The sequence below is a fragment of the Giraffa tippelskirchi genome, chromosome 12 (assembly GCF_054371585.1).
Source record: "Giraffa tippelskirchi isolate mGirTip1 chromosome 12, T2T-mGirTip1v1.2.pri, whole genome shotgun sequence".
NCBI lineage: Eukaryota > Metazoa > Chordata > Mammalia > Artiodactyla > Giraffidae > Giraffa > Giraffa tippelskirchi.
In genome coordinates this window covers 97271532-97293837 of record NC_137286.1, presented here as the reverse complement: position 1 = coordinate 97293837, position 22306 = coordinate 97271532, and the positions used below count along the sequence as shown (strand labels likewise).

The window sequence follows — 22306 nt, the reverse complement described above, 5'->3', positions numbered from 1 at the left end:
TGATATATATATATAACCATTTGACTTCCCAGTCTTATTTGTTTTGCAAACATAGTCTTTAGACACTTGTCCTAGCTGCCTCTTGGGTTAGGTAATTCTGCTGTTTCCCCTTCTGGGCTGAGGAGGATTGGGTGAGGGAGAACAGCTGTCCTGCCTCTTTTGTTGTGCATTGTGAAGTTAGAAGGCTGATAATGGAAGAGAGGATTTCCAGGTGAGTGGTGTCCAGATAAATGGTTCATTATTTGATTTCTATATTAATTAAGATGACGAAAGCTCCTGTTACAGATAGTGAAGTTTTAGTAACTTACCACACTAGTAGTTTCTTTTTCATTCACTTAAGAGCCAAGTGGGTATCCTCAATAGGTGATTTCTTCAAGTGATTCTCCTTTCATCTGGTACCTCTTCATCTTTATCATAAAGCTTCTGTGTTGCTCCTAAAACAGAGTTTTTTCTGTGGACTAGACCTAAAAATGACCCATAAACTTTCTGCTCAAATTCCATGGACTAGAACTCAGTTTAGTGGCCACACCTAGCTGCAGTAGAGGCTAGAATTACAGTACAGCTATGGGCTCAGGAAAAAAGGAACAAAAGTTTGGTGATTATCTAGTCAGTTTATGTCATAGTTGCCAAATCCAAACAACAAGGAAAATCAATGCAAGAAATGAAATACTGCAAGAAATGAAATACTGAGGGTTGAGAGCCAAGAAGATCCAGATCCAGACCTGTAAGAAAGTGATGTGAATGAGAGGTGAGTAGTCATTCCTTGGGCTCAAGCCAAGGATGTCTTTAATAGAGCTGTGCTGCAGTCCATGGGGTTGCAAAGAGTTGGACACAACTTAGCCACTGAGCAACAACAAAAATTCTAGGTATGGGTTTGTTGGGGGAGCAGTTAAATGAGCCACAAATACAAGCAGTAATGAGTTCCCTTTACTTCTGTCAAAATACTTTGCTTTGTATTCATTTTTAATCACAATTTAAAATTTTTGTTATTAAAGTTTTACATAGATTATTTCATAGATTTTGGACAGAAAGGTTTTGAAAAATTTGTGCTCTGTGTGTTAAGGGAAACCAGTAATTTAGCATAATTAAAATAACTCCTAAACAGTTAATAGAAATTTGAAAATTACAGCTGTCAACATTTATACAATATTTTGTAATTTGTATACTTAACATTTCAGTTTGTGCAGATGTTTTGAGAAGTGTTTAAATAGTAGTCTTCATAATTTAGAAGGCAGCTATGCTATAAACTGTCATTTATTTTAGAAGATGAAAGTTAGTAAACATAACTACTTCTGTAATTCTGTATCTGCTTATGGATTTTTACTACTTATCCTAAAAGTCATATGGTTAGAAAATCCAGTGTTTTTAATAGTATTATGTTTTTCCCCCTTTTTCTCCAGGAGAAAAGTTGAAATCATGCATACCCACAGCCTTTTCACTCTTCTTGGAGAAAGGCTGATGTTGCATACAAACACTGTGACTGTCACCACATACAACACACTTTATGAGGTAAAATTTTTTAAATGTGTTGATGAGAATTTTAAATGTATGCAGTGGAAACTCTCTATGTGAGTGAAACAGTAGTTGGTCATTTAATCTAAAAAGGTAGAAAAAATAATAAATGCATAGTTACATTTTTAAAATTTTGTTTTAAAACACATCCATGTACAATTATTTGCTAGTCTTCCTATGTTGCACCTAGGCCTTTTCTTTGAGTATTTAAACAAGTGTTTGTTTCAATAAATGTATGGAAGTGAAGAGAGGGATGCTTGTGCCCTATATTTATTATTTTAATAACAGTAGGTTATTTTTAATTTTTAGTCAGTACCTTTTTGATATGCATTTATAGTACACTTAAGTAAATGTCCTATCTTCTTTTTTGTTTTTTTTTTTTAAGTCTGAGCAGAAATGTAAGAAAAATGCCACTGCTGGATGTCATGATCTTTTTCTGATCTGAAAGGGCCAGTCCTGTCTCTTGATTATTTTACTCTCCATCCCCAACTTTTATAAGTAGCTATGTATAACTAAGCTCTCAAGTAACTTGTATAGTTTTCTCAAAGTTTTCTATCTTACTTTAGGTTTAACTATTTAAAAAGTTTCATTCAAAACTCAGTGTTAATGTAAGTCATGAAATTAAATCATAATATAAAGTGATATCATTATTAAATATAATCTCATTGGGTTTTTTAATATATGCAAGAAAAGATATAAATACAGGGTATAGCCTAAAATACAGTGAAAAATCTTATATCCTTATTTTATATATGATTATCCATTCTTCACTGTGACAGATACTTATTGACTATGGGCAGTGTGTTAGGCACTTTGCTAATTGCTAGGAATGTAGCAGTGAAAACGATATATAGGCATCCTGCACTCATAGAGCCTAGGCGTTAGTAGAAAAGTCAGTAAATGTTTTAGAATTCTATCTTTCCTTTATATGGTCAACTTTGGTCATTTCTTGTTACTTGACAGAGGTTTAACAAACAAACTCACTGGGGGACTTCCCTGGTGGTCCAGTGGTTACGAATCGCCTTACAATGCCAGGGACATGGGTTCAATCCCTGGTCCTAGAAGATCCCACATGCCTTGGAGTAACTAAGCCCATGCCCCGCAGCTACTGAGCCTGCAATCTAGGGCCCATGTGCTGCAACTCCTGAAGTCTGGACACCTAGAGCCCATGGACTGTAACAAAGGAAGCACTGGAATGAGAAGCCCACACACCACAATGAAGAGGAGCCCCTGCTTACACACCTAGAGGAAGCCCCCATGCAGCAACAAACACCCAGCGCAGCCAAAGATAAATAAATAAGTGAAAACAGAAACAAACAAACAAACAAAACCTCATTGGTTAATGACAATGAGCCACATTTTTTACGAAGATTTTTTCTTTATCGTTCTTCATTTGAAGTTGGGATCCAGGCTCAGACATTATTTTCTTATTTACTGATTTTCTAAGTTTTTTTTTTTTTTAATAACAAAAGAACAGTCAAATGTTTACTGTCCCCAATTTAAATGTTTTAAAGATGTGCACTGAAAAGTTATTTTAAACAGAATTCGTTCTTGGAATTCCTAATGAATCTTTCCTTCTCTAGATACTGGCTTTAGTTTTGTCTTTATCTGTAACAAACAAAATTTGAAGACTGTAGAGTTAAAAGAGTTTAGAAGTGTGTGGAATTTACTGGAAGACCCTTTAAAAGATGTATTTCTTTTGATTTGAACAAATAGACATTTTTTGCAGATTCTTTGTATAATTTGTATAATCTTTGTATGGATTTATTTTCTAAATGAAATTCAAATTCTTTGTCTTTCAGATTTTGACAGAACAAGTATGTACTCAAGTTGTACACAAACCACATCCAGAGCCAGATTCTACAGTGAAAATTCAGAATCCAAGTGAGCAAAGAGCAATTCTTTAATGCAGTAGTAACATAGTAACATGTGAAACTAAATCAAAACATTTCCTAACCACCTGAGTCTGTATGGCATTTATAGTTTAACTTACATTTACAATTCACCTACCATCATGCTAAGCATTTACTTGTAAATAACTAAATACTATTTGAGCAGAAAATATGATGCAGTTATAAATCTTTACTGTAACTTATATTTGTTTGCAGTGATTCTTAAAGTGGTGGCAACTTTGTTGAAAAACTCTACACCAAGTGCAGAACTCATGGAAGTTCGTCGTTTATTTTTATCTGATATGATAAAACTTTTCAGTAACAGCCGAGAAAATAGAAGGTGAGTAGTTTGAATAGTATAACAAAGCTTTATCCCATAACTAATCTTATTTTCTCTCCATTTTTTTCAGTCTCTTGCAAAGAAAAAAATTTACATATCCTATACCGCTAATACTTTTAATCATTAGAAAAGGCATTTATGTTTCTTTGATGTAGTCTGCATACTTTTATTTATTTTTATATAATTATATTTAACTTTATGGGTAATATATTTTAATTGTCTATATGAATATACATACCCCGAAACCCTTATTTAAAATGTACAATTCCTTTTCCTGATCATTGTCTACCACCAACAGTACATTAAATGAAATTGTGTTGGATTTGCTCAGATCATCTATGCTTTTCTTAAGGTGATCTGATAACTGATTATTGTCATGTATTTTTAAACTGGTTGGCTAGGACATGGGGTACAGTTTGAAACCATGGTTGCTGCATGAGTCTTAAATTTAACAAATATTGATTGAATGTCTGCCATATATAAAGCACTGTGCTGCACAGGTTGTCTTGGTGTACATCTTATTTGGTACAGTTTAGTGGGAAAGGTAACAGTGAAGTGACGATTAATTTATAATGTGTTAAGTGCATTGTGAGTGCTACATGTGATGAAGGAGTAGGGAAACAATAACTAATCTAACTGTAAGAGTTGGGAAGGCAATTTTAAGTTATTATATGGATTTATCTAGGTAGAAAAATGGAGAAAGTCATTCCAGGTTAGAATATTAAATGTGAAGAATAACTTTATACCTTGATTTACCTAAGTCAGATCATATTTTCACTATTCATCTCAAATAGTAAATTCTAATATAATTTAAGAATTTTTAATGAGTTTTTCCCCCCGCTCCCCACAAGATGCTTACTGCAGTGTTCAGTATGGCAGGATTGGATGTTTTCTCTTGGCTATATCAATCCTAAAAATTCTGAGGAACAGAAGATCACAGAGATGGTCTACAATATCTTCCGGATTCTTTTGTATCATGCCATAAAATATGAATGGGGAGGCTGGAGAGTCTGGGTGGATACACTCTCAATAGCCCATTCCAAGGTAACAAGTGATTTAACATTTACATCACCAGGGTTTCAGCTGTGTAGTAAATGTCTGTAAAGACTCTCTTAGCGCCATCTTGTGGGCGTCTTGCATTATGGCCAATTCCTTTATCACAATTTTCTTTCTGTTTTTTTCTGTATTTTAGGGGTCCTATTATAATTAAATTTTACACTCTAGATGTGACCCCCATATATGTTTTATAGGATATCTGGGAACTTATGTCTGAGTCTTTTAACTCAAACATCTGTACTGAGTCTATAAGAATGTTTCATGAAATAGAATCTGATATATACTTACTAAGCCTTTCTAAAGTAATTGGAAATTGTGTTTATTTCTAAGTGAATAATAAGTACATTTAAAGTACTTAAGTTTAATGTTGTTCTTAATTGCATTATCTTTATTTTTAATCCTAAGAATCAATGTTTGTTTATATTTTAAATATTGTCTGATTTAGGGGAAAAGGAAGTAGTGAATTAAAATTTAGAATATGTACATATTAGAGTACAGAAGTTCAGTTAAGATTTCTCATCATGTGGTGGTGTCATAAGAAAAGCATAGGTGTCAGAAGTTGGCTTTTGATCCAATCTCTGCCACAGTTCAATTTTGTGGCATTAGGAAACTCATTTAATCCTTTTGCACAATGGTTATTAGACTTTGTTGGCTGTGCATCCTCTGATGCAACTACTCAACTCTGTCATGCATTGTGAAAATAACCATAGACAATATGTAAAGATTGAACATGGTTGTATTCCAAACAGGAAATAAGCAGATTTGATCCATGGGCCATAGTTTGCTAAGCCCTACTTTGGGGACTTGATTTTTTTCTGTAAAATAAAGGGGTTTTATATTAAGGTAATCCTCAAAGCAAGATCTCAACCTTAAATTCTATTATACTGTCATTTTAAATATAAATTAATATCATATGTGTCTACAGGATTTTAAACATTAAAAATTTTAAAGACCTTTATTTCTGTTATAAATTTATACTGTATAATATTATCAGCACCTCATTTTCATCATTGCATTAATAAGTTTGATAACAGTATTTTATAGGGAAACTCATTGCAAGTCTTTCTGTGAGAAATATATATTCTTTCCAGCTACACTGTGTATTGATTATTCCTTAACAAGACTACATAAAGTAACAAGTTAAAGTAGCCTATATAAAGATAAAAATGCAATGTTTTAACATTTTATAACTATATATTTATAAATATGTGTTATTTTTTTACCTCACTTGTTGCAATAGACACACTTTTTTTTTTTAATATACGGTGAATACTGACATAGTAATAGTACTTTGGGGGTTCCCTGATGGCTCAGACAGTAAAGAATCTACCTGCCGTGAAGGAGACCTGGGTTCAGTCCCTGGGTGGGGAAGATCCCCTGGAGAAGGAAATGGCAACCCACTCCAGTGTTCTTGCCTGGGAAATCCCATGAACAGAGGAACCTGGCGAGCTATAGTCCATGAGGCTGCGAAGAGTCGGACATGACTCAGTGACTAAAACACACACACACTCACACGTACACACGCACCAGGGTATTTTGGATATTGTGTATTATTAGCCAATTCTGTTTTAGCTCAAATAAATGAAATATGAAGGAGTTCAGCTGGCATATTAACTGGGGTAACATTGAAATACTTCACTTAAAAGAAAGATATTATTTTATTTAAATCTTTCATGCTAGTTTACCTGTGTGTGGACAAATAATGTAATAAATCATATATGACTATTTTGATGATATTCTAATTACTTGATGAAGTTAAGCATCTGCCTTAGGGTTACTAATATGTACTATGTTTGATACCCTAAAATTATTGATACCATTTTTGTTATTATCATAAGTTTATATCATTTTTTTTCTTTTTAACATGTACAAAAATGCCTTTAAATGTTTTCTTTACCCATTTCTAGGTGACTTATGAAGCACATAAGGAGTACCTAGCCAAAATGTATGAAGAATATCAGAGGCAAGAGGAGGAAAACATTAAAAAAGGAAAGAAGGGAAATGTGAGCACCATCTCTGGTCTCTCATCACAGACAACAGGAGCAAAAGGTGGAATGGAAATTCGAGAGATAGAGGACCTCTCACAAAGCCAGAGCCCAGAAAGTGAGACAGATTACCCTGTCAGCACAGACACTAGAGACTTGCTCATGTCAACAAAAGTGCCCGATGATATTCTTGGAAATTCAGATAGACCAGGAAGTGGTGTGCACGTGGAGGTACATGATCTTTTAGTTGACATAAAAGCAGAGAAAGTGGAAGCAACAGAAGTAAAGCTTGATGACATGGATTTATCACCAGAGACTTTAGTAGGTGGAGAGAATGGTGCTCTTGTGGAGGTTGAGTCTTTGTTGGATAATGTGTATAGTGCTGCTGTTGAGAAACTCCAGAACAATGTACATGGAACTGTTGGTATTATTAAAAAAAATGAAGAAAAGGATAATGGTCCATTGATAACATTAGCAGATGAGAAGGATGAACTTCCCAACAGTAGCACATCATTTCTCTTTGATAAAATACCCAAGCAGGAGGATAAACTCCTTCCTGAACTATCTAGCAATCACATTATTCCAAATATTCAGGAAACTCAAGTACATCTTGGTGTTGGTGATGATCTTGGATTGCTTGCTCACATGACTGGTAGTGTAGACTTGACTTGTACATCAAGTATAATAGAAGAAAAAGAGTTCAAAATCCATACAACTTCAGATGGAATGAGCAGTATTTCTGAGAGAGACTTAGCATCATCATCTAAAGGATTAGAATATGCTGAAATGACCGCTACAACGCTGGAACCAGAATCTTCTGGTAGCAAAATTGTACCAAATGTTGATGCAGGAAGTATAATTTCAGACACTGAGAGATCTGATGATGGCAAAGAGTCAGGAAAGGAAATCCGTAAAATCCAGACCACCGCCACGACGCAAGTAAGTTACCCTTCATGTGCTCAAAATGCATTGAAGACATACAGAGTTGTTAGTACCGAAGCAGAGTAATTTCTTACCAGTCACACCGTGTTTATACTTAATTATGGTAGAATAATAATTTATGGAATTGAGTGGTGTGGTTTTACATATAAAATAAATTCAAAATATCTGAATCATATATCCACCTCTACCACATTGTGTGTGTGTAACTTTGCTCAACCTCTCTGGGCCTGAATTTTCTCATACAGTGCAAGAGCTTGGGCCAGATTGAAACATGACCTTTAAGGTCTCTACTAGTTTGAATATTTTCTGGCTCTGTGACTACATTTACACATTTGTACTCAATATCTTCATTCTGAATACTTGATTAATTTTAACCTTTTGAGCTTCATGCCCAACCATGTTCTGTGTATTATAGAGAAGAGGACTTGGAGCCCATATTGAACTGATCAATGAAATGAACAGGAAAGGGAAAAGGGAACTGTTATTTATCAAGTGCCTACTATGTTCTGGGCTTCCCTTGTGACTCAGCAGGTAAAGAATTAGCCTGCAGTGTGGGGGACCTGGTTTGAATCCTGGATTGGGAAGATCCCCTGGAGAAGGGAAAGGCTACCCACTCTAGTATTCTGGCCTGGAGAATTCCACGGACTACAGTCCATGGGGTCACAGAGAGTTGGACACGACTGAGTGACTTTCACTTCACTACAGTGTTCCAGGCACTGGGCCATATGTTTTCAGATTTAATCCTCACAGCAACCCTGTGAGGTAGGCAACATGGCTGAGAAAATTTGCAATTGTTAGCAGTGCGAGTTTTCCTTATAGCCACATGCATGGGGATTTGTATGAGAAAATTAAAGACTCTCAGGCTTGGTAGTGAGGAAATGTTAGTGCTGCAGTTGGGCCTCAGCATACTAAAGCTAGAAACAGATGTTTTCTGATATGAATTTTAATTGTTGAGCTTTGAGTATATACTTACCACTAAATAATACCTTATGTTTAAGAGCTGAAGAAACTTTTACCCTTAGTGTCTTGTTTTTTGTTGCTGTTGCCTGGGTTTCCCATTCACCTTTTAATATCATCAAAGAATAATTTAGCATGTGTCATTAGCGTCGTTAGAGAGAGTAAACTGTACCTCACTAGTGTCTTTGTACTCAAATAAGAATCTTTGAAAATATAGTCAGTATGTGGAAAAGGTATTTTTATTTATTTTCTATTAAATACTACCAGTTTCCATTTTTGTGGCAGTTGTGCTACCGTGATAATTAGCAGAGGGATGAAAATGCTAAATTAAGCCCAAGTTTAAAATAAAGGACCATGGTACATTGTTTACTGAGCTTAATAATACTAGGCTTGCCTGGCTTTCACTTAGAGTTCACAGACCTTTGTCTGGCTTTCTAAATTATAAAAGGCATTTATTTTTCTCAATCAAAATATTGTAAGTGAAATACACTTTGGAAGTTAACTTGAATCTGTTCAACTAAATATTTCTTTTAATCTTGTGTTTCTGATTATAATTAGTTGATGACATATATCCAGTATTTTTCACTTTGAATATTTGCTTACTTTCATGAAAAAGGAATGTGGTCTAATGTAAAGACTCGAAGAGGGCTAACGAGGACCTGGTTTTCAGCGTGAACTTTGATGTTAAACTGAAGTATTGGATTGCCTTGCCTAGTTTCTGAAACATAATAGAATAAAAATAATAATAGTATCCTTTTCTTGTCAGAAAAGCTCCTGTGCAGGCAATCACCAGGTGAATGATAAATGCAAGTATACTAACCTATTAAAGTCATATGCAAAAGCTTTGCTCACTTAACTGTACTTAACTGTTTTCATTTTTAAGTCAGACATTTCTTTTGCACTATACAAAAGTCCATCTTTTCCATCTCTAGGCTGTTCAGGGTCGGTCTGTCACACAACAAGACAGAGATCTCCGAGTTGATTTAGGATTTCGAGGAATGCCTATGACGGAGGAACAGCGGCGCCAGTTCAGCCCAGGCCCACGCACTACGATGTTCCGTATTCCTGAATTTAAATGGTCTCCAATGCACCAGCGACTTCTCACTGATTTGCTGTTTGCATTAGAAACAGATGTACATGTTTGGAGGAGGTAGAAATATTTCTTTTCTATAAATAAGACTACTTTCAGTGGAAAAAAATGACTATTTTAGATTAGTGGAATCACCTGCTTAGTAACTAAATTATATCATTAAAAATCTCACAAATGTATTAAAAAGAACATTGAAGTTTCTGTAGAAACATAAATATTCTCATAAGAGTCATGACCTGGGGTGGTTCACATTAAAAACTAATCAAGAATTTAGACTTAAATTAATTAAAAAGCAAAACTTTGAAATCTGGTATCGCCTATTCTATATACTAAAGAGAGTAAAACAAACAAACAAAAAGGTTCAGTACTGGTTCAGATAAATTTCTACATTTTTATCTTTTAATGTTAAAATTAATGTCAAACACTGCATTTATTCTTGGTAATAAGATTTAACAGATAGTGCTAAAATTTTAAGAGAAGGCAGTGGCACCCCACTCCAGTACTCTTGCCTGGGAAACCCCATGGACGGAGGAGCCTGGTTGGCTTCCATCTGTGGGGTCGCACAGTCGGACACGACTGACGCGACTCAGCAGCAGCAGCAGCAGCTAAAATTTTAAAATCACTTATCACATTTTTAGAGCTTGTACTGTTTAAGTGGTAAGTGGACATCGTTTCAGATATAATCATTTAAAGAAAACAACATTAAAAAAGCAGTTCAATTGTTTTATGTTTTTCAGTTTAAATAAATTGAATAAATTCTAAAAAAGAAAACAAAGCCTACATGAATGTTAAAATTACCTTGCCTCACTTCCAATTTTTTTTTGTAATAGCACATATGCAACAAATTAATCAGTTTTGAGAGTGTCATATATTCATGCAGATAAATTAGGAAGCTGATGGCTGTACATATCAATGCCCTACCATCAGTGATTGAAAAAATCAGTGGCACGATATTCTAAACATGCAAATAACTTCCTTTGCTTTTCTTGGTTATCCTTCTAAGATTCAAGGTGGTTACTTCAGCTCCCAAAATCAGTTCAACCTAGGAAACTTCCCTCAACCAGAAGGCAGGACTCTTCTGCTGCTGCCCTCACCCCATTCTTCCTTCCTCTTCTTCCTTGTGTCTTTTTTCCTCCTTTCCTCTCTCCCTCGCTTTTCTTCTCCTCCACATCCTCCTATTCTGTTCTTCTACTTTTTCTAAGTGAAGCGCCTCATGAAATTCCCTATTGATATCTCATGTGTCAGCTGGATCATATGCTTTCTCTAAGTCGATTACCAGCAGACAGGAATGGGATTATAATGACTGGCCTCCACAAGGCAATACTACTCACAAACCCAGTAGCTTTGGTGAAGCCAATCTTTTCTGTAGCTGATGTAGCTCAGCAATAGAACAAAATCTAGATCACATTAGGAGGGAAAAAGAAATAACTTTATGGAAGTAACCAGCATCTGCCATAGACAGTTTTTTGTTCTGATTTTATTTGGTGTTTGTCCTTAGTCTACTTATGTGATAGAAACAATGGTCTTTCCATTGTTAATGTTACATGCTAAGTTACCTAGGGGGATGGTGAATAAGGAGACTGGAATACCATGAAATACATTACTATTAACATGAGTATAATGTGTGGACAGAAACTGTATAATTTACTGCCTGTTACATGTTAGTAGCCGCTGAGTGAGTGATACTCAACTTTCCTTCTCTTAACATACTATGTGTGTCTTTCTGTGCTTTATTTCATGGACTCTCATAAAATTACCCAGAAATAATTTTGTGTAATTTAACAAATTTTTTAAAAAGTTTAAAAGATAGATAGCACTTTAGTTTTTAGGACATGAGAAAACATCCTGAGATCTAAGATACAATAGATGATGTTTTGCAATTCTAAAAAGGTTAGAATCATTGACTTAAATTTGATCATGGAGTAAAATTTTTCCTGTTAGAGAATAGTTCATATTCTTGACTGACAATCAAACTAAAGCAGTACGTGTATTTCTCTGGGAATCGGTATTGTATGTTTTGTATGGCAAAGCTGCACTGCTGACTTTTGAGGTCTTTTCCATTTTTTATTCACTAAGTACTTGAATTTTTACTGACTCATTTATACTACCCTATCATGTAACTTCTGTGACTAGCAGCATAGGTTTTCAATATGTCTGGTCAAAGCTGGAGCTGCGGTCTGGTGATACAACAATTTGTCAGCTAACTATCCACTTCCTCTGCTTTTCAGTACCAAACAACTAGCTTTTGGCAAAAATAAATATTTTAGCCAAATTCATTGACCTAGTCATGTGTCTTTGAATCGAGTTAGTACACTATAGTGTTTTAAGCAGAAACAAAATAATAAGTTAATATGCTTTGGACACACAAAAAAATCCATGATGAGATGAATGCTGGTTTTGGTAATATGACATCTCAATTGCTGAAAATTATTTTCTTTTCTAATGGCTCCATTTTAAATTTGCCTAGCTCTTATTTTTCACATTAAAAATAACATTAAAAATAAGTTTTAAACTTTTTATTCTTAAACCAAATAAATGTTTGTGTTTTGTTTTTCCTCTATTTTAGCCATTCAACAAAATCTGTAATGGATTTTGTCAATAGCAATGAAAATATTATTTTTGTACATAACACAATTCACCTCATTTCCCAAATGGTTGACAACATCATCATTGCTTGTGGAGGAATTCTGCCTTTGCTCTCTGCTGCTACATCACCAACTGTAAGTACTTTGACTCCATCTAGTGGTTATGTTTTATAATTACATTATCAAAGCATGTCAGTGGTGTTCTATACTGTAAACACGGATTTAACCAAGACTGGGGAGGGAGGTGGGAGAGGGGTTCTGGAAGGGGAACACAGGTACAACCATGGCGAATTCATGTCAATGTATAGCAAAACCAATACAATATTGTAAAGTTAAAAAATAGATAAATAAACTAATTTAAAAAAATTTCTCACCTGAGAAAAGTTTAACCATGTAATTTGAAATTACATATATTCTCACTTGTTTTAATTGTCAGGGTTGGGTTTCAGCTGTGTGTATTTATGAAAATATTTCTCTGGTAATTTTGATGAATATACCTTAGGAAGAGCTGTAACCATAAATGGTTTAACTTTATCTTCTCTGTGTTGCTTATCACTTCAAATCTACATTAAAATAAACTGTTAAAATTCTTGTTCTGAAAATCTTGAATTTTGAAATACAAGTACGTATTTATTATATAACAGAGTCTTGAATCTAAATTAGGAAAAAGTCATCTTGAGATATTCAGTCTCATATGATTAGCTTGAAATATTATTTTAATCTTAATATTATTTTAAATATATAGTAGTTTTATATTTCTGTTCTCTGAGATTTAATCTTGAAGCCAGTAATTTGCTTCAAAAAGAGAATCTGATGAATTCTTAGTGTTTCTTACTTAAAATTTAGGTCCCTCAAATAGAAAAACTATAAATGTCATAACATCTTCTGGGCTTGAAAAATTTGATAATTTTTAAAAATCTCAAAGAACTTTATGTTAGTCATATGACATCTTTTAGAATTTTTATCTGACATGATTTTGTGGTTCAGCATTTATTTTTTAAAAATATAGACTTTTTCTTTGTAAGACATCAAAATCTATTAACATAAGTTGAAAGACATTCTATGTTATTTATGTGTCATTTAACATATAGTAGATAAAATAATTAAGTGTTTTAGTTGTCATTTAAAAATATATCTCTGATTCATATTTTGAAAAACAAGCTCCAAAGCTAATTGCTCAGATGGGTGAGAATATGCTTCTCATATTAATAGCTGTGTTCTTGCTACCATATTGGAAACTCATCCATAAGCCCAAAATAGATCACCTTTCCAGAGAGAAACTTGCCATTTGATTAGGATGTCTTTTGCTTGTTGAGGCAGTGTTTTCAAACTGATCTCTGGTTTTATTTCATCATTAACAGGCTTTTTCTACATGACTCTTTTTCTCACTCTCCCTTTGTCATCATCCCTGAAGCAGCACTGAAACTTAAATATTAGCAGCAAAAGAGTGTATACATCCTCAGCACACTTCTGCCTCACACATATATTTCTATTTCATCCATGAATTTATTCAAGAGTTTCCAAAGACAAGAAGGCTAGTTCAGGAGGGAGTGCAACAGAACCGGTCCTAATTAGGGCCTTCATGAAATTAGCAGCTGACCAAGGAAACAGAATCAGGAAGAAAAATAGCTGATGGTGTGTGAAGGGTGCAGGTATCCTGTAACATACCATCCCTTCGCTTTAATCTCTGATTTCCTCTCGTAATTTATACCAAATTCTGGTAAATTGAGAGTTGCATGTGATGTTAAGAATACATTCTAATATTGAGACAGGAAGAGGTTTTTGTCTCTCTTCTATCCATTGAAGACTCACTTAATGTTTCATCCTGGCATTTTTCTCCATCATATACTTTTTTTATGTTTATGTATTATCATTGTTATCAGGAAACTTTAAAAAGTTATATTGAAATTTAAAGTATAATATTGTTTTAAAATCTTCTGTAGAACAGAAACAATCTATATAAAATTAGCAGTAGATAAGAAAAGTTTTATAGATTTGAAATATTTATGAGTTTTCTGAACTAGAAGATCTCCATCAAGATAGAGAAAATAATGAATAGAGTGTTAATAAACATTATTAACTAAATAATATACTACCCAAATTTGCTCATTTTTTATTTTATAATGAATGTATAATAAAGATACTGATATTTTGACTTCCAAAATTATTACCTGTGCAGTTATAACTACTATAGTTCAGAAGTTAAAACTACAGTACTTATTTCTTTAGACTGTTTTCAATAGACTTTGGAATTCATTCTATTGTAGAAACGTTTCTTCATCATCTCTGTCTCTGTATTTCTGCTATTTTGTCCGATTAATTGATTGCACCTGTGCCTGCTTCTACACCATAGCTAGTTTTATATTCTTTGAATGAATTGCTTCCTTAGAAGAAATATCAAGAACTTTTCCTCCCACTTCCTACTGGGAGAAAACATGGTTGGTGCCAATTTTTAGTAATGTTTTCTGTTACTTGATTGCCTAATTCTCTTGCTAAAAGTTTTAACATAATAGTGGGAAAAAGTGAGCAAGGAGGAGGTTGAATAAAGGAAGAAATTAAATCTAACGACATAGAGCTTTTTACTTAGATTTTTAAAGAAATTTTTATTGGAATGTAGTTGATTTACAGTGTTATGTTAACTTGCTTTATATTAGATTTAAAATATTAATATAAAAAGCTGAAAGAGAATTCTGGATGGAATAAGTCAAAAAGGAAACATTGGCAATATGCAGGTTACCAAAGGGGGAAGTGTTGTCATGGATACCCTAGAATTTCAATCCTAGATGTATGAAGAGAGATAGAGACATTTGAAACTAATGTTTGAGTGATATCGTTTAGGTTTGTGGAGTTTTTAAAAAATACTCATACACTATATACAGATATGTATCTAAGGAATAAGTATGAGTAATGTTGGTATGCAGTGGTTGATAAATGACCATATAATAAACATTTTTGGTTTTGGGGGCTATGTAGTATCTGTCTGACTATTTAAATCTGCTGTTGTTTGCAAAAGCAGCCATATATCATAACACAGAGGAGTAAATGTGAGTGTATTTCGATAACTTTATTTATATTTGATTTGTGGGTCCTAGGTTGCTGACCACTGACTTATAACACCATTTGGACCTGAAATACAAATACGATAGTATAATGTTTCAGTGTAAAGCATTAAATAAAAAATTCATTAAAATTTAGTGGTTAGAGTGTAAGATAAATCCAGGTTTCCTATTAAATAAGAGCTTGCATTTGACTTAATGAGCATTTATCAAAGTTAATTTCAACAAATTCACTGAATATTGTGGTCATTATGTTTTATTAGAAGATATGTAACTTTTTCACATGCAACCAATGGAATTTTTTTAGCATTTGACACATCTAATGTTGAAATTGTATGCAATTTTGAGTGGGTAAGTAGAATGCTAAGTATTCTTTATAAATCTCTATTAAAAGCTCAACCCAGAAAGATACCTTTTCTATTTCTCAGTATAAGTGTGTATCTCAAATAATTTACTCCTTTTCATCAAAAACAAGCTTGTTTTCCAATAATCAATGGCGATTGATACACGATTTTCTTTGCAGTTAGGATTTAACTGAAGGCATTTGCATTTTAGCATAAGATAAATCTGTATTTTAACCTGGGTTCTACCACTTACTAGATATGATGTCAGCTTTAATTTCTTCATTTTAACAGTGCTGATTTTACTTACCCCACAGGGACTCGTGACACTTAAGTTAGGTAATGTCACTAGATGGAGAAGGCTCTTCCTGAATGTTTCCCTCTTTTACTTCCTTTTGGAGCTTTTTATTCAGAATTGTATCATGATAGAATGATCTTCCTGTTTACAAAACAAGCCTGTCAAATGTAGAATTCTGAAGTTTAAAACAGGATATTTGAGCCATGTTAGTTGTTATGGGGGATCCACGTTGATGGCAAAAGTAAAATGGTGTAATCTTTTTGTCTGCTGTCTCCATGGCATTGGTATTGAGGTGGTCTATTTTCTGCCCTGGTACCTTATATGAATACCATAACTCATACTAAGGAAAGCGTTTGTGTATTGCTGTTGTAGTGTCATCACATGAAAAAAATTCTGCTGCTTAATCTTACTTTTAAAGAAATACTTCAGTGGAAACTTGAAGGAAAAAAAGTATAGATATACATTATTTGTGTTATAATGCCACCTTGAACTTAATATTCATAGAAGAATCAGGACATTATTAGAGTTTCAGTTTTACCTAGATTATGTAAAATGTTATGTAGCATAGAAAATAAGTTACAAAAATAGTTGCAAGTCTTCAAATTAGAACAATAGTTGAATTTACATGGTCAGGTAAAAAAATTTAAAACTCTTAGTACGTGTTAGACTAGTTTGGTTTTTGGAGAAGGAAATGGCAACCCACTCCAGTATTCTTGCCTGGAGAATCCCAGGGACGGGGGAGCCTGGTGGGCTGCCGTCTATGGGGTCGCACAGAGTCGGACAGGACTGAAGTGACTTAGCAGTCTGGTTTTGGGAAGGAACATTATTTTTGTTTGGGCTTCCCAGGTGGCGCTAGTGGCAAAGAACCTGCCTGCCAATGCAGGAGACATAAGAGACACAGGTTCAATCCCTGGGTTGGGAAGATCCTCTGGAGGGGAAATGGCAACCCACTCCAGTATTCTTGCCTGGAGAGTTCATCCCAAGGACAGAGGAGTCTGGTGGGCTACAGTCCATTGGGTTGCAAAGAGTTGGACACAACTGAAGCAAGTTAGCCTGCATTATTTTTTTATTGTACTTGAGGTTTTCAAGTTAATGTTTCTATCACTAGTCAGTTGAATCCTCTCACTTATTTTCTACACTTTGTTCCAAGTTGGTCATGAATAAAAGCAAGGAATTGGAGGAAAAAAATGAAGATAAACGAAGAGCGTAAATCAGCTACAAATTGCATAATCACTTCAGGGTTGTGGTCAACCATTTTGGTCAACCATCCAGAATACTGAATGTTTAGAATTTCATTCAGTGCCATTCTCTGTTACAGAAAAATAATAAAGACTGATATTTCTGGCTTTCCTAATAGTTTTATATCATAAGAATGAAGAGCAACTATTTCTGGCAAAAAATAAAGATAAGGACTTAGTTTTACCTTTTCTTACCATTATTAGAAAATGTAACTAATAAATTTGGAAAAACCACTAATAATTTTTTTGTTCTGTTTTGTTTATCTCATAACACTTACTGTACTTCATTATTCTCAGAATGCTTTTAAATGTTCTCCTGTACTCAAATGGCAAAGAATCCACCTGCAGTGCAAGAGACCTGGGTTGATCCCAGAGTCGGGAAGATTCCTTGGAGAAAGGAATAGCTACCCACTCCAGTATTCTTGCCTGGAGAATCCCATGGACAGAGTAGCCAGGTTGGCTACAGTCCATGGGATCGCAAAGAGTCGGACACAACTGAGTGACTAAGCACAGCACAGCACCCACTCTTTGAAAATAGTGTTTAGAAATTTATACCTACATATAATGTCAAAAATCAAAGATTAAGATAAGAACAATTGTTGACTTTATCATGAAACTTAATTCTATCCAGTGTGTTTAAATATCCTGAATATAATTCTTAGTAATACTCTGAAACTTGGTACAAAGTCTCTGTGATTATCTTAGTTCACATGCAGTCTTGTTTAGTGTATCAGTAAGTTCTTTTCTAGCAAAGGAGAGTGGTTTTTAAGTTAGAATCACTCAAATATTTTATTATCTTGCTAATTCCTGAAGATTTTGTTCTATAAGAAGGGCTCCAAATATTTTAGAAAACAAAATAGCATGATTCCTTAATGAAAATTTTAGAAGACGTTGGTATAGTTTATTTTTCTAAGTCATTTCTGCTTAAACTGATAGTAAGTTAGGGCTTTTACAGAGACATTATGTCAGTTTGTTTATTGAAATGTTTCCTTGGTCATTTTTTAGGAAAAGATATTTATTTTGTAAAATAGAATTTGCATATTTATAATATATGAACTTTATTTACATATTTATTATTTGGGAAGTTACTCTAATGGAAAAAATAAATAGAAGTCTATTTGATATTTAATCTTAATCATATGTAATTTATAAAATGAATATCTCTTCTGAGTATTTTTGCTTTTAATAAATAATCAAATATAATTTTTAATATATTATTTTGTGTTTCAATTTTACATTGTATTTTCATTTAATTTTAATGATTTTCTTTTCTTGTACTTTTTTTGGTCTGTTGTCTGTTTTGTCTAATGCATGTCCAGGGTTCTAAGGTTAGTATTACTTTAGTAATTTTTCAGGTTTTCAGTTTTAAATTTTATTTTTGCTTATTTATGAAATTTTTGACTTGGTTATATTTTGAGTTTCCATACCATCTTTAACATTAGGCATATTTTTGGTATATTTGAAAGATTCACTGGAGGGTTATTTTCTCAATGCACTGATGAATTACTGTTTTATTATTCACACTAATCTTTAGACTAAACTGTCATAATTAAAACAATAACATTTCAGTCATATGTACCATCAGATTTTAACTGGTGCCACTGAAAGAAAATTGGATAGAATATATATTAAGATTTAATAATAATCATATGTGGATGTTCTTTATTTTTAGACCTATATTATGATGTTTATATAGCATTTCATCATACTTATAAATTGCTTTTAATTAGAATTAATGGGAACTTCCTTTTAGGTTATTAGTTGTGTTAAGAATACTTATTATTTTAAAATTTTACTTTGTTTAGTCAAAAATAGCGGTTTGACAAATTTCATGGATGATTAATAATGCTGTTTATAATGTCTCTATATAATTTATTAATTTAAAATTAAATATTTTGATGTTTACACTTTATAGACCCCAAAAGACTTCAAAATAAAATCATTAATTAATAAAATGAGTTAGATTTCCCATAATTTTCCTAATTCAAAATGATGAATTTCTTTGAGAATCCATGTATAGATATCCTAAAATTCTAATACTTTGAAAGTTTTCAGAATGCTTAATAGGCGTAAGCAATGTCCAGGTCTTCCATTCCATTGTAAAACACTTACGTTGATAACTTGATTTTAAAAGGAAGTTTTATATGAAATTTAATTTTTTGCCTTTATTGTATTATAACAGATTTTTAATTCATGCCATGAAATGATGCTGTATATCAGTGAAGTGCTAGCAAATACCAAATCTTTATTTTTAAAAACATCCTACTAATGAAATTAATCATTTCTTTAGGCCATAGAAGCTGAATTGGCATAATGTTAAAAATCAACAGTTGAAAAAAAATTGTCTATTTCCAAGCTCCTCTTAGAGGGAATGCTTTAACAATATTTTGATGTTAAATGGAAGGGATAAAGGTTGTTCCTTTTTATACTCCATTTATAATCATTTAGTTACATAAGTGCTTGCTCTAGTCAGCTACTATTTTTTTTACCCACATTTTATACAAGAAGTGTTGAAGAGTTTGTTTTTTAATGTGTTTCCTGCTGACATTTCTCTGTTAATGTGAGTGGGTATATGTCTAGGTAGAATGATGGGTGTGAATAATGTCAAATGGAGCATTAAATAGGAGCAGATACCTATAATACAAACTTACTTTGTAGTTGAATTTATCATTTGGTGAAAAAGTAAAGTTAATCAGTATGGCTAGCTTGCCCATTTTCAGATGATTTAAACAGAAGTATTTTTTATTTATAAAGTATTCCTTACTTTTCTCTATTTTTGAGGCACTGAGAAAATGAGGCCTAGTCATAATGAACCAAAATAATTAAAATCTTATGCAACATACAATGAAAAATAAAAGAAATGTTGCTATTGCTTATAAGATGCAAAGTTGTATATCTTACAAAACAGAATACTTTGTACCGTTTCCTTTCAAAGCAGAAAATTATATTTTAGCATAGACAATATTTTAGCATAGACAATATTTTAGTGAAAGTACAGCTTTGCCAATCTAAAATACCACTGATTCTTCTTACTGCTAGTGTCACTGATTAATAGTGGTAGAGGAATTAATGATTTTGAGTATTTTTACCCTAGATTTTTGTTATACATACAAGATACCTAGTGGTTTTTTACTTATTTATTCTGAAATGGATAAGAAATTGTCATATATTCTAATTGGACAGTTGACAGTTGTCTCCCTTTGATATCAAATGAAAGTGCTATATCTCTTTCCTATTACCATACATTCATAGGAAAGAAAAATTAACATAGTTTTACAAATAAGAATGAGGATTTTAGGAAAGAAATATGAGTTTCTTCATGTCTTTGTTAACAAATTTAAAATAGAACAAAACTAGTATAAATATTTACATTGATTATTTATGATGGTCTTTATGAAATAATCTTAAGTTTGGAATGTAGTTTTTACAAGTAATGATATTTAAATCTAACATTGATTTTAAAAATAATTTTTTTATTTGAAGATAATTCATAACTAAGCTAATAAACTTGATAATCAACTGTTATACTACATGGAATTACTTTATGATTTATAGCTTATTTTGTTTGCAAAATATACTAAATATACTAAACTACTATTAAGCTGCAGTATGTATGTACATGTATTATATTTCCAAATTTTAAACAAGATTTAAATCTACTTTTTTAAAGACGGAATTGGAAAATATTGAAGTGACACAAGGCATGTCAGCTGAAACAGCAGTAACTTTCCTCAGCCGATTGATGGCCATGGTTGATGTACTTGTATTTGCCAGCTCTCTAAATTTTAGTGAGATTGAAGCTGAAAAAAACATGTCTTCTGGAGGTTTAATGCGACAGTGCCTAAGGCTAGGTAAGTCTGTTAAGAATAGTGGTGCATGTTAAATAATTACCTACAGATTTTTTTTTTATATATATTCTGTGAGACATAAAGTATCAGTGATACAATTTGATTATGTAATGTAGAATTACTAAATTAAAAAAATATAGTATCATCACATTGGAGATTTCATGGAATAAATCTTGAATGGATTCTAATTTGAATCTGAAGTTCCAACACTTTGGCCACCTGATGTGAAGAGCTGACTCAGTGGAAAAGACCATGATGCTGGGAAAGATTGAAGACAAAGGGAGAAGGGGAGGCTAGAGGATTGAGATGGTTAGATACTATCCTGACTTAATGAACTGTGAATCTGAGCAAACTCTGGGAGAGAGGGAAGCGTAGGGAAGTCTGGTGTGCTGCAGTCCATGGGGTTGCAGAGTCAGACACAACTTAGCAACTGAACAACAAAATTGGAAATGAAGTCAAATATATTTTGAACTCTTTCAAAATCAGTAGGACAATAACATTTTTCATTGAAGTAATTTTCATGTAAATCCATTTATGAATTCTTTTTTTTTTTTCTGTGAATGAATACACAGGCCAGTTATCCTGGGCCCACAAATACGTCTGAAAACCAATGGCATAGTTTTATAAACAATGATAAAGGATAAAATTGACTATGCCAATCTCACTGTTTTTCAGAATGAACATTTAATGCTAGTAGATGCTACTGTAGCCATGATTTTTTGCTGCTCTCTTGTGTTACAAATAAAATTTAGCCCTGAAAACTCTTAGTAAATTCAACCAATTCCTTAGGCAGTATTCATTTTTATATCCTTTAGCTTTTATAAAAGCAAAATTTAATTTTACTGTTTAGTCTTTACAGGAGACCAGACAACTACTGTTTTCAGACAAAAATGGCTACTGTTTTCTTACTTGCCTTAGAATACAAACAGGGAGGATATGAGAAAGGAAGGCATTTGATAGGATGTTCTTGACATGTATTCTTTTCACCCATTATTTTAAAAATTATGTAAAAATCTTCATATGTGTAGTTTCAGAGTACAAGTTTCTAATCCAAGAAAGGAATAAGAGCTTGATTTAAGAATGGTGGAATAAATCTACTTTTTACTGCCATTTTGTATTTCCTGCGGTGAATCATTTCATATCCTATTAGGGAGAGATTGACCACA

The 22306-nt window shown here is 33.0% G+C and overlaps 1 protein-coding gene across 5 annotated transcripts in view; it reads left to right on the top strand.

Annotated features, from left to right (window-relative positions):
- The window catches only part of NBEA (neurobeachin), a 650396-nt gene that overhangs the window by 189022 nt on the left and 439068 nt on the right, over nt 1-22306 (top strand). For 3 of the 5 annotated variants that reach the window (XM_081551834.1, XM_081551833.1, XM_081551832.1), the window contains exons 18-26: nt 1401-1509; nt 3315-3396; nt 3621-3744; nt 4596-4788; nt 6708-7724; nt 9617-9834; nt 12341-12494; nt 18612-18620; nt 20963-21143. In XM_081551834.1, the coding sequence (XP_081407960.1) occupies nt 1401-1509; nt 3315-3396; nt 3621-3744; nt 4596-4788; nt 6708-7724; nt 9617-9834; nt 12341-12494; nt 18612-18620; nt 20963-21143 (2087 nt within the window). The remainder of the gene's footprint in view (nt 1-1400; nt 1510-3314; nt 3397-3620; nt 3745-4595; nt 4789-6707; nt 7725-9616; nt 9835-12340; nt 12495-18611; nt 18621-20962; nt 21144-22306) is intronic. The other 2 variants (XM_081551831.1, XM_081551835.1) reach the window with 1 other exon arrangement.